The sequence below is a fragment of the Mesocricetus auratus genome, unplaced genomic scaffold (genome assembly GCF_017639785.1).
Source record: "Mesocricetus auratus isolate SY011 unplaced genomic scaffold, BCM_Maur_2.0 Super-Scaffold_100011, whole genome shotgun sequence".
Lineage (NCBI taxonomy): Eukaryota > Metazoa > Chordata > Mammalia > Rodentia > Cricetidae > Mesocricetus > Mesocricetus auratus.
Genome location: NW_024429195.1, coordinates 50,563,232 through 50,575,654, shown reverse-complemented (window position 1 = coordinate 50,575,654; position 12,423 = coordinate 50,563,232). Strand labels below are relative to the sequence as shown.

At 46.3% G+C, this 12,423-nt stretch overlaps 1 protein-coding gene across 2 annotated transcripts in view; it reads right to left on the bottom strand.

The window, feature by feature from the left end:
- Hmga2 (high mobility group AT-hook 2) overlaps positions 1 to 4,752 on the bottom strand; it is a 115,670-nt gene extending 110,918 nt beyond the window's left edge. Inside the window, exons 1-3 of one of the 2 annotated variants that reach the window (XM_040754809.1) lie at positions 4,613 to 4,752; positions 3,260 to 3,586; positions 538 to 624 (exon numbers count right to left, since the gene is read on the bottom strand). In XM_040754809.1, the coding sequence (XP_040610743.1) occupies positions 538 to 624; positions 3,260 to 3,370 (198 nt within the window). In that variant the 5' untranslated portion in view covers positions 3,371 to 3,586; positions 4,613 to 4,752. Of the gene's footprint in view, positions 1 to 537; positions 625 to 3,259; positions 3,841 to 4,612 lie in introns of those variants that run through there. The other variant, XM_005081519.4, reaches the window with a different exon arrangement.
- Positions 4,753 to 12,423: the final 7,671 nt, after the last annotated feature.

Here is a 12,423-nt window from a genome sequence, read left to right as displayed (position 1 = left end):
AACTTTTTGCCCACTAACCCATAATTGGATTTTCTTTTTAATTAGCATCTATGTGACAAAGCACTTAACTCTAACAGGGAGACTTGTCTTCCAGTCATCATGCAAACAAACCCTGAATAAGTGAATCTCAATTATTTTTCAGAGGAAATTACAGTCATATCATCACCAGTCACAATATCTAGCTCTGATTTATTATGAACCAGTTCACCATGGGTGTAAATATTAATGATATCATTTCCACCCCTATCCCACCCAGCCCTATCTCCACAGCCTCCCCCACCCCTGCCCCCCCACCAGCCCTTAAGATTTATACTATTTCATGACTTTTTTGTTTGTCTGAAATCACTGTATCTCCAGGAAACGTTTAACCTAGGCGGCAACATTGAAAAAAAATTAAAAAAAGAAAAAAGGTTAAGACCCATCTAGCAAATGTAGGACTGATTCATCTCGGACCAGTCCTGGAGTGTGGGTATAGAATGGGAGAATTACAGGGAGGTCATTGGTAACATTAGAAGAACTTCACTCGAAAATTCTCACCTTCTGAGCTGCTTTAGAAGGACTCTTGTTCTTGCTGCCTTTGGGTCTTCCCCGGGGTCTCTTGGGAGAGGGCTCACAGGTTGGCTCCTAATTGGAGGGAGGAAAGAAAAGCTGTTGTGGCTAGACCTACAGAAAGAGAATGACCCTGACTCTGGCTATGTTTTCTGCCTGGGCCGCTTAACAAACCTGCTGGAAGTCATTCAGTTCTTGCATAATTGGATGATGGTGGCACAGCGTTTGCACAAGTTGGGGTGGGGGGAGAGAATACAACCATAGTCTGAATCCCAGTGCTCAAAGAGGAAACTACTTGCGTGTGAAAACGGGATTATACTTTGAAATCAAAATGATAGCAAAGCCTGGAGGAGTTACAATGTTCTAGAAAGTCCCTGTTTTTAAGGTGCAAAGTTTACATGGCTATGCTCTTGGCAAAACTCACAGAAATAATAAACTTTTTATAGGACTATCAGTACCCATTCTACTGGGATTTCAAACAACAGAATAGAACCCAAAGTCATAGATAGTTGGAAACATGGAAAGGATTGCTTGCAATTACATCTATATACCTGTTTCAGGTGCTTTAGGATTGAACCCACACATTCTGAGTGCAATCTTGTAGCGATTTTCCAAACTCTTCAGCTCGGAATAATTCCATACCCCCTAAAATTTCCAAATAATTATGGTAGATCTGAGGTGGGAGGTTTTGCTTGAATTATCTAGATAATTGCTTCAATTCTCCACTTCCTTTTGAGAGACAGGCAGAATCTCTAGTCGAAATTTAAATATCTTTTTACAAAAATAAACGTGTTGCGTTAGAGTTTTTGTTTTTTCACAAAGAAAGTTTCGTGGGGGTGGAGTGGAAAGAAAGGGGGGAAGATGGGAGAGGAATGTAAGTACCTGGGAAGGAGAAATTGAACCGGCCAGATCACCAGGTACATCACAGCTTTCCTTTATTGGGTGCTAGGCTAAGAAGCCAATACTCAAGCAGTTAAGAAAATGTGATGATTGATACTCCGGGGATGTCGAACATCTCTCTGGTGAATCATCTACTCTCATTTCATTCAGATTGCGTGCTTAAATGAGACTAATTACAACTCACCAAAGTTCTCAATGGAAGCTCGCATTCTACTCAGAGAGCGTGGGGGAATGGTTTCTTGGAAGCGTCCATTAGATACTCGCGCCAGTGGGCACTTAGAGCAAACACATCGGAAACAATTTTTCTTTGTGAGCTCGGCCTTCACTCAAAGGTAAAACTCCCAGTCACCTCCGGATCCCCTGGCGTTTTCTTTTAGACATTTGTTTTTTAACTGGGGGGAGGTGCGATTAGTAGAATTCCGAAAAGCTGGGTGGCGAGTAGGTAGAGCGGGGACTTCCTGGGAGGTGTAAAACAGGATCCAAAGGCATAGTGAAGTGTCGCCAAGGCCAGAGCGGGAAAACTCGGAGGCCTCTAGATTGGCTTGTTTCCTTTGAAGATTTCAAAAAGGTACACCCCTCGCTTTTTTTCTAAAACACACTGGCAATCATTCTTTGATTTCCCAACTAGCGCCCGGGGACCAACGTGGGACTTTAGGGTTATTTTCTAACCCTTCTTTTTGCCCGAGGGAAGAGATTTAAGGCAAAAGGAGAAAAGAAAAGTGTTTTGTTTTTTAAAGGCTAGGAAGCTGAGTTTAACTGTTCCCAATAGTCGCATCCCTAGGTTTGGAATTGCTGCGGACCCCCACCCCCACCCCCAAGCCCCCGGCCCTGGGCGCTGTGCTCAGCTCTGCAATAGCCGGCTGCACATTTAATTGGTTGCATCCGTAGACAAAACCCTCCACTCCGCGGGGTCCTGGGTGCCCCTCGATCGTCCCCTCCCAGCCCCCAGCCATTCGCCCTGGAGGACACTAAACTTCTGCCGCTCTAAAGTGCGGGATCTAGGAGCCAAAGGGGGACAGAGCTCTTGGCGGGGAAGCGACCTTAGCTACCGTGCACTCTCTAGGACTTCCCTTCCAAAGTTCCTCGGGAGAAGCGCATTAACTGGTCCCGCGGGGACCTGAGATTCCCCGGGCTCCCTTCCCCGCCAGCTCCCGCGACTGCAGCTCGGCAGGCGTTTAAAGATCCCAAGGAGCACCCGGCAAGGCAGTAGGCTCCACACGCGTTCTTTGTCGGGAGGGCGCGAGCCTAGGGCCATGGAGTGTGGGGAGGGCACCGAGGGGGCGGCCGCGGCGCTCCAGGCTCCCGCGGGCAGGCAGCCCCGAGACACTGGAGAAAGCCGCGGGGTCTCGGCGCCTCCGACCTACCGAGTTCCGACCCTCCTGAACGTCCCAGTCCCCGGCAAGCCCTCTCGCTGAACAGTTGCAAAAGCGGCTGACAAAGCAATGCTTTTTAGTCTGTGGGACCCCAGAAGCTCCGGTCCCCCAGCCACGCCGCGCCGCTCCGGGGCTGCGCACAATAGCGAAAGTCCCCGTACGCGCCTCGCGCGACCCCACCTCCCGCCGGGTGGCTGCGGAGGGCAGCGGACCCCCCACCTCCTGGAGCTGTGGGGCGCGGGCAACCGGGAGCTTGCACCGCGCACTCGCCGGTGAGGGAATCGGTCTCCCGCCCACCTACACCCTGAGGCTAGCGGGCAAGCTTGCGCCGCCCCGGTCGCTGCGCTCCCGCGCTCTGGTTGCCCAGTTGGTCGCGGGGCCCCGGGGCAGAGGCGTCGCGGGTGGGCTGAGTGGCCCCTCCGCGCCGGCGTACTGACTTGCTGCTGCTTCCTGGGTCGGCCGCGTCCTCGCTTCTGTGGCGCCGGGGCGGCAGGTTGTCCCTGGGCTGATGTGGACGGCTGCCCGGCGCCTTCACCGCGTGCGCTCATCCTGCCTCCCGCCGCCGCTACCGCTGCCTCCGCCGCTACCGCCGCTGCAGCCGCTCGCCCTCCGCCGCCCTGGATCCGCCCAGCACCTTTCGGGAGTCGGGATGAAGAGGGCTGGAGAAGGCAGGGGCGACGAGTGCTGGCGGAGTTGGCGCGCGCCGAGGGCTGCTGCTGCTTAGGCTGCCTCTGCTGCCACCATCAACACCGGACGTCCAGCGGCTGCCAAAAAGAGAGAGAGGGGAGGAGGAGGAGGAGAGGAGGAGGAGGAGGAGGCGGCTCTGCGGGCGGTGGGTGGCGGAGGTGGAGGTGGAGGTAGCGAGAGGAGGCGGGAAGCAAGGAAGAGGGAGAATTGAAGGTGGAGAGGGCTCCTCTCTCCGCTAAGGATGGGGAGTTGCGGGCACTGGGAAAGCTGGGCAGTGGCTTAGAAAGGAAGACTTGGAGTGAATTGTGTCCCTTGCAATGTTAGGCGGGGAAAGAATTCCTCCTCCTCTCCCGAGGGGGGGCGGGCTGGGGACTGGGACAGAGATACAGACTCTTGTGCCTTCGGAAAGCAGGGAGAGGGTGGGAAAGATTCTGCCTGGATCGGGTAGGGGGCACAGCTCAACTCTAGCTAGGAACAGAGCAGTGGGTGGCACCGCGCCTCCTCGGGTGGCGAGGGCAGGCGGCGGCGGCAGCACTGCTTGCAGTGTGTGGGGAAACAAGCTGCTGGCCCCGGCGTTCTGCAACCCCGTGTGCGCGCCCGGGTTGGAAGTTTTCTGAGTTCCTGCCTGGGTTTCAAGAGGGATGAGTGTGTGTGCACGTCTGTGTATGTGCCTGCGCGCTCGTGTGTTTGCGTGTGTTGTGTATCTGTGTGTGTGTGTGCGCGCGCGCGCACTTGCGGAGGGGGTGGCGGGAGGGGGGACTGCCCACTTCTGATCATGGGCGGATAAAGGGGAGGGGGTTGCAGGAGCAACAAGAGGAGGGGGAGGCCGGGCGGACCGCCGAGCCGAGGCGCCTGGCCGCCCGCCAGAGGCAGCGTTCGAAACACAACTGCCTTGGCGGCGGCGGCGCCCTAGTGCCACCCGGAGCCCAGGCTCACGTGCTCCCGCCGGCGGTGGGGTTAAAAGAGACAGGGCCTAGGCTCTCCAGCCCGGCTCCCCGCGGGTCTAGTCCCTGTTACCCTCCGAGGTCACCCCTGGACGGTTGTCCTGGAAAGGCGAGAGTAAATGCCTTTCTCAAAGCCACCTTAGGGAGCATGGCCACTACCTGCGCTTCCACAGAGCGGAGCCAGAAGGTGGCCGGAAGCACTAGGAGCCAACCGCCGCCGCCTTCTATTTCAGTCCTGGGAACAGGCGGCCAAGGAGTCTGAGAGCCCCCGCGACAGCCTGGATCGGTTGAGAGGTGTCCTCACCCCAGAGCGCGCCGGCGGGTGCACACACACAGTATGCACAAAGATCCATGCGCCCACGCGTGTGACCGAATAAACACTTGCACGCAGATAGATGCACGTGCACACACGCACCGTCCAGTGATAAACTCAGGCTAACAAACGCGTGCTTACGCACGCTTCCGGGCACATGGATGGTCCAGCAAGCACATTCACAACAAATGCACACACTTGCACACTGCACACAGGAACACGGAGCGTGCCAGTTTCTCCATCGGGCATTTTATTCCTCCAGGAATGACTACTGTAGCTGGCGCTGTGCCCTCCCATGCCCCTTCTTCAGACACCCACAGAGAGTAGGGACCTTAGAGATTCTTTTCTCAACAACTGTGTCTATCTCTTCCTTCTGTTTACCTTCATGTAACCTTCTCCCTCAGAATTCCTTTCTGCCAAGTCCTAATTTTATAACCTGGGCTGTTTCTGGGTTATGTGAACACTATCATGACCACAGTCAGTTTTTAAAAGGTTGAGAATGTTCTCAAATGTACCTCCTTTTCATCCTTGAATAACACAAAACTGAAAGGAAAACACACACACACAAAACAAAACCTTAGGTTCACTTTTTCACACATCACATCCAAAATTGTGTTGGACTGACTCCAAAATAAAAATGTTCACCCAATGAAGAATTTTTCTCTTCTTGCAAGGATACAGACCACCGAGGAATAAAAATGTATACTCTGCAGCCATAAGCTGGGAACTAGGCTTTGCCGCGTTCTGATGTACTTAAGGCAGGGGCAAATGTCTGCCTGGACGCGACAGTGCTGATTGGTCAGCGTTGCCATTTTAAATCCATTTCTAGCTGCCCTTTGCAGAGTTGGGACACTTCTCTGTACGCCGAGTGGTCTGCAGGAACTCAAGGCTGGCGGTGGGTCTGGGAACGCTTAGCGCTAATGGAGAGGAAGAGCCCCCATACCTCCAGATGGAGTCCAGCCACTGAACAGCGAGGGAGGGAGTCAAACCGGCACCAAAGGTTTTGTCAGGGCTTGGTTGAAAGATAGTATCTTCATCAAAGGGACTGAAATTTCACCTTCTAACAAGTGCACTGACATTTCCTGGCCGCCAAGTTTGTGTGTGTGTGTGTGTGTGTGTGTGTGTGTGTGTGTGTGTGTTCTTACACTTTGTTGCTTGTTTGGTTGCATTTTGCCAGAAGGACAGACAGATAGAGTTCTGGGGGTGGATTTAGGCAGAAGTCACCAAGGATTTCAGCGAGCTAATTTTATACTGGGAATCCCATTATCTTCGTGAGTTTTTGTTCATTTGTTTGTAATGCACAGAGGCTAGCAAGCCAGAGATTTCAACTTGTGTGTGTGCGCGGGGGGGTGGTGAGAGGGTGTTGTACTTTTTTTTGTCTGTGTGTGTGTAATTTTTTTCATTAACCTAGAATCTAAGAGAAACACATAAAAGTTGGGAAATCCAGTCATTTTTTTTCATTCCATTTTGTTCTCAGACTTGAACCCTTTTCAGTTTATAGAGATAAGGACAGAAACGAGTTTTGTGCTAGGTTTTTATCTAAGTTAGGCTTAAACATTGTCATCCTTCAGTGACTATAATCCTTTCAAGTTGCTGTATTTTTTATTTTTGCAGGCAAAGCATAAAATTTTGTTTTTGTTTTTTAAATTAATACTTTTTATTGAAGTATTATCTCTATCTGGTCTTTTAATTAACTCAATGGCTATATTTTTCTTTTTAAAGACACACTTTCCTGTTCACATTTGAGCAGTTTAATTCCAAGATTAAAGTTTCTCAATCATTCATTCCTTCTTCTATATCTTGCTATGTAGTAGTCATTCATTCCAGGTTAAGCTATTCATTCCCAGTCTAATATGAGATTTTTCCAAGTGTTTTCTGTCCATGTTAAATTGTTTCCTTTCTTATTCACCTGCTATCAAATCATATATTAGCACATCAGCTGTATATGTCAACACACTTTCTATTGACCTGTGACACATGATTTAGACTGGTGTTTAGATTAGGTAAGCACATTAGAGGTTGGTAAAATCAAAAGACTGGACACAGAACACCATTTAAAAGCAGTAAATATATTAGAATAGAAAAATTTGGACCAAATCACACTCATTTTATTCTCTGCACCAACATAAAATTGCTTTAAGATCCTCAGTCCCATACTTTAGAATGTATGGGTGTAGTTGGACAATGCACGCCTTTAATCCCAGCACTCTGAAGGCAGAGGCAGGTGGATCTCTCTGAGTTTAAGGCCAGCCTGGTCTACAGAGTGAGCTCTAAGACAGCTAAACCCTGTCTTGAAAAACAAAACAAAAAATGAGGGAGAGGGAGGGAGGTAGAGAGAGAGAGAGAGAGAGAGAGAGAGAGAGAGAGAGAGAGAGAGAGAGAGAGAGAGAGAGAGAGAGAAAGGAAGGAAGGAAGGAAGGAAGGAGTTGGGGTGTTCAAAATTCAGGCTGTTTAGCACTGTGTTATGATACAGCAGGCAGAATCGTTTTTATTTTAGTAGTGTGCTTGATACAGGGTATAATGCTGCTGCTTCTAAAACAAATGCTCAGGTTCTTCCAACTCACCTTGAGATGTGTGATATCATGTTTTCTACTTTATCACAACTATATGCAAATTGCACCCATAATCCCCAAAGATAGGTAGCACTCCCATGCCTCATTTATTTTTGTCTTGCTAGTTTTGCCTAGGCATTATTCTGTTCATAACAAACTTTTGGTAGTCATTATTAATTTGTTACTATGACAAAAGGTAATTTTAACATAGTTGCAACTTTATAAAATGTACCACACAGGATCAGAAAAGTATCCTGCAATAAACAAATGTCTTCAATACTCTTTTGACTAAAGGATGATTCTCTTGTGATGAGGAGATCTAGATTTCCAAGCTTTACCCAGCATATTATGTTTGCATTTTAATATATTCACACATCGAAAATAGTTTATAGATTTTGTCATAATTTAATGAATTAATTATGAATGCATTTTAGTACATGGAATTATTATAACCAGTTATTTTGAAAGTGACTTTTTACATGGTCACAAAAATATAGCTAATATTTTCTTTTCTTTCTTTTTTTTTTTTTTTGAATTTTTCGAAACAGGGTTTCTTTGTAGCTTTGGAGCCTGTCCTGGAACTGGCTCTGTAGACCAGGCTAGCCTCAGACTTACAGAGATCCATCTGCCTCAGCTTCCAAGTGCTGCAATTAAAGGCGTGAACCACCACCCCGCCAATTAGTTAACATTTTCTAAATGGAATTTTGTGTGTATATAAATTTACTTAGGTACAGTCCAGTGCAAAATACATATTCTTGCATTTAGAGGCTTGTATCATAATTTTGCTGGAAAACAATCTCAAATGTTTAAAATGAGCTCGTTTACATGGCTCAAACCCAACTGTGTTTCTTCATGTGTATTTAGTGATCTGTAGGAAAGATCACTTGTGCTCCTTTCCCTACAGTAATGCAATGAAACACTGACTGCCACAAAGTCAGACTTTTGTTGATGACAATAGACTGTATTATTTGAACAAACCCCTACTTCTAAAATAGGAGAATTACCAAGCAAAATAAGGTTGTTTATTCAACAAAGGTTGGGTTTTAGTGAATCTAATGTACACTGACTTGTTTTCACAGAAATGTCACCTGTTATTCTCCCAGGAGTCACGGGTATAATTTATCCGGAATTAAAGAATCCTCTAAGAAACAACCTGGAACATGCAGTGTCTTAAATACTTCCAAGTGTGTATTCTCTATGTAGTTCATAGTTCCTTCAAAATCTGTGTAGTGAGTGCCTAATATATGCTATTGGCCAAAGTCGTGGAAAGGAAATAGAATTTTCTGCCTCATCTTAATAGCTGAAGTTGGAGATTAAAACCACAAGGCAGATGTGTGTGAACCGCCATTGCAAGTCTGAGGATGTAGGGACTGTGTGACTGGGATTGTGAGTGATATTTAGGAGCTGGGGGCAGCTTTAGACTAATTGCCAGCAAGGAAACGCAGACTTTCTTTTTGGCTGCCAGCCCCAAATAATGGCACTGAGACTTATTATGAAATCTTGACCATTAGTTTAATCTTGTCCCCAGCTAGCTCTTATAACTTAAATTAGCCTGCTTCTATTAATCTACATTTTTCCTCATGGCTCTTTACCTCTTGTTCTGTAGGCCCTACTTCCTGAGTGTCTCCCTGGCATCTCTCTGCCTCTCTTCTTCCCAGAGTTCCTCTCTCCCTCCAAAAGTCCTTCCTATCCTCTCCTGCCCAGCTATTGGTCTTTTAGTTCTTTAAAGACACATCATCTGGTGGTACACGCCTTTAACCCCAGCACTCCAGAGGCAGAGGCAGGCAGATCTCTGTGAGTTTGAGACCAGTCTGGTCTACAAGATCTAGTTCCAGGACAGCCTCCAAAGCCACAGAGAAACCCTGTCCAAACCAAAACCAAAAAAAGACATATCACAGTGCACAAAAAAGATTATCCCACAACAGACCATTATTTTCCAACAAGGGTTCTCCAAACAGGAAGCCATGAAATGAGTTTGAAAGTGCACCCACATCTTCCCCAGAGCCTTGACATGAACTCTGCCAGGTCAGCACCTTGCTGTCACAGGGACCTCAGCCATTGGGTAACTGATGTCTGACTTAGAAAACCGTGAGCTAATCACTAACATGTAAGCCAATGATGTTTTACATTTGTTGTGCTACAATGGAGAATTAAAGCAAAGTGATTTGATCCCAGGGGCTTCCCCTCATTTCTCCCTTCCATCAGCGTTTCAGAGAACAGTTATTCAGGCATCTACCTTGAGCTGTGTCCCCTGAAATAGTGTGCACTCCTGCTAAGACATCTGTTTTTTTGAGCCCATAGGGAAACAGTGACCAGAAAGACAATGCATTGATTTGATTCACTCTCTGCTCCTTCAAGCCTTGCCTCCATGTCTCTTTATTCTTAAATAAGACATAAATATGAATCCCAGCCTTGGTGTCTATTATCTATGACCTAGACTAGGGCACCCAGAAATTAATCTCAACCTCATTTATGGAACTTTTAAAATATGTTGTTGTCAGGCATGGTGGCACACGCCTTAAATCCCAGCACTGGGGAGGCAGAGGCAGGAAGATCTATATAAGTTTGAGGCCAGCCTGGTCTACAGAATGAGTTCCAGGACAGGCAGAGGTACACAGAAAAACCCTGTCTCTCCAGTCATTTAGAATCTAGTGACTAAATAAAAGACTGTAAAACCAAGGCTTCATAACTCTGGGAGTCAGGCAGAACAAGACCAGAAGAACAGTACACTCTCACTTGAACCCATCTCTTTCCTTCTCTTTCCCAACACACCTCAGAATCTCTGAGGGAAAACATCAGAAGTTGCACTAGAACCTCTGTATTAGAGCGATCATGGGAGAAGAAGGAGGAGGAGGAGGAGTAAGAGGAGTAAGAGGAGGAGGAAGAAATCGACTTGGCTGTGCCTGCTCCTGGGTGTTTCTCTTCCCATCAGGTCATCAACTCCATTCTAAATCTTCCCAATGCCTGAATTTAAAGCAAGCCAGGCTGATGGGAGCTGGGACAAGAGAGGCGAGGGATGAGCTCTCCTCACTTACTGCACATACACACATAAGTGCATATATGTATTCTGTGCGTATTTACATACATACACTCACTATATATGCATATCTTTTAGTTAAAAACTGTGGGTTTTGGATGGATCATTAGGCATCGAATCTGGCCCACTATTGTCTTGTAAAAGCCAGATTTGAGCCCAGCAGCGGTGAGGTAGTAATGTCTTTAATCCCAGATATCTGAGTTCAAGCCAGGCTATCCTGGTTTACAAAATGAGTTCCAGGACAGCCAGAACTGCACAGAAAAAGCCTGACCTGAAAAGAAACAAAACAAACTAGATTTGATAGACACATCATGCAATTAGTCTTTCAAAAGGAGAAACAAAGTGTAAACCTCAGATCACTTTTATCTGGGATTTCCACATAGCCAGCAATCAGTGCATGTCTCCCTTCCACCCCTATCCTCATCCCTACAGTTCTACCTTCTAGATGGTTCTTGCTTTGTCTGCTCCATTCACGTTTAGATTGCTGTATTATCAGTGTCCCTGACCTAGCTTTCCCTCCCATCCTTTGTAATCCCATTCTCATGTCATTTCCACAAGAATCTCTTTTTAATAATTTGCCTCTGTCTATTTTGTTAGAGGTTCTCTCTGTGTAGCACAGGACAGCCTCCACTGCACTTGGTTTTGATGAATTTTACTTCTTGTTATTTTCTTTTCTTCTTTTCTTTTAATCACAAATGTACCAGAAGATGCATTGATGGATATATAGACGATAATAAACTAAAGGAAAAAGAATCCCCATTATTCTATCACTCTGAGATAACTCTAAAACATGTTAGCCTTTCTAGAATTAGGTGAGCAAATACAGGTTCATACTACACATCTGAAAATATAACCTGTTTTCATCTAAATAATACATTGTACATGTTTTTCAGATTAATATTCATCTGCAATATCACTTCTAATGTCTCCATTGTATTTATTCTAATTTACATATAAAACAGAACATATAGACACAGCACCTGGAATTAAGTAAGCCTTTAGTAGAAGTGTTTATGACATCCTTGTGGAGAGCTAAAGAAATACGACTGGGTTGTTGCACATTCCTTTGTGTTGACACCGACTTCAAAGGTGGTTTCTTCTATCGGCACCCTCATATCATTTTCAAATTTTCAGATGTCCTAGAGGACAAAAGGATCACTAAGCCTACCAACGGTCAAATTAAAAGTCAACCAACCATAATACAACCTAAGAAAAAGAATGTATGGTTGGTCTTAAAGGGTGGGGAAAGTCAGCATGCCAGTACTGAAAAAGATGCCTAAAAAACAATCTCTATGATTACACTTAAGACTGAAAAGCAGATGCTTGGAAGATCCTAATGTGTGTTTCTCTACACATATGTAGGGAAAGAACACCTATGGTGTTGAGATGGACGTGTGAAACTCTGGTGTTCCTTGGAGGTCACTGGGAAAAATGGAGGCAGAAGCCTTTGAGTAGTGCTTCTGCAAAGGCCCTTTAAACAGACGATTCTGTGGGGAGGGTTCTTCCGGTGTCCTTCCATTTCTTCCTTATTTTCCTAATGTTTCCAGACAGGAATGTAAACAAGATAACCAAAGCTCCAAAAAGCATCTCTAAGATGATGAGGCAGCTGCAAACTGAGGCTAGTGGAGAAGAAATGTGGAAAGGCTCTATCACCCCATTTACTTATGGAGTTAGTGTCCCAGCCCTGACCCCTGATCTCAACCCTGGATTTATGGGCATCGACTTTGATCTTGTTTGAGCTACTTCTAAATTCTCTTGGAATCGCCAGTGTCGGTCAGGTATAGCCACATGTAATTGCTAATTGATAGATTCAGTCCCTGCATGCTTGGCATAAGTTATAACATGGCTGGTTTTTTTTCTTCCCTTCAAGTCATAAATCTTATTTTAAAGAAGTCTTCAGATCATAGCAGAATTGAACAGACTATCCTCCATGTCCCTCCATGTGCACACAAGGTTCTCAACTCTGGAAACTGATACCAGCTAAATTTGCCAGGTATCCATGAATCTGTGTGAATGAATTGTTAGCAACAGAATTTATGCAAAGCCCCACCAGCACTGATATACATTC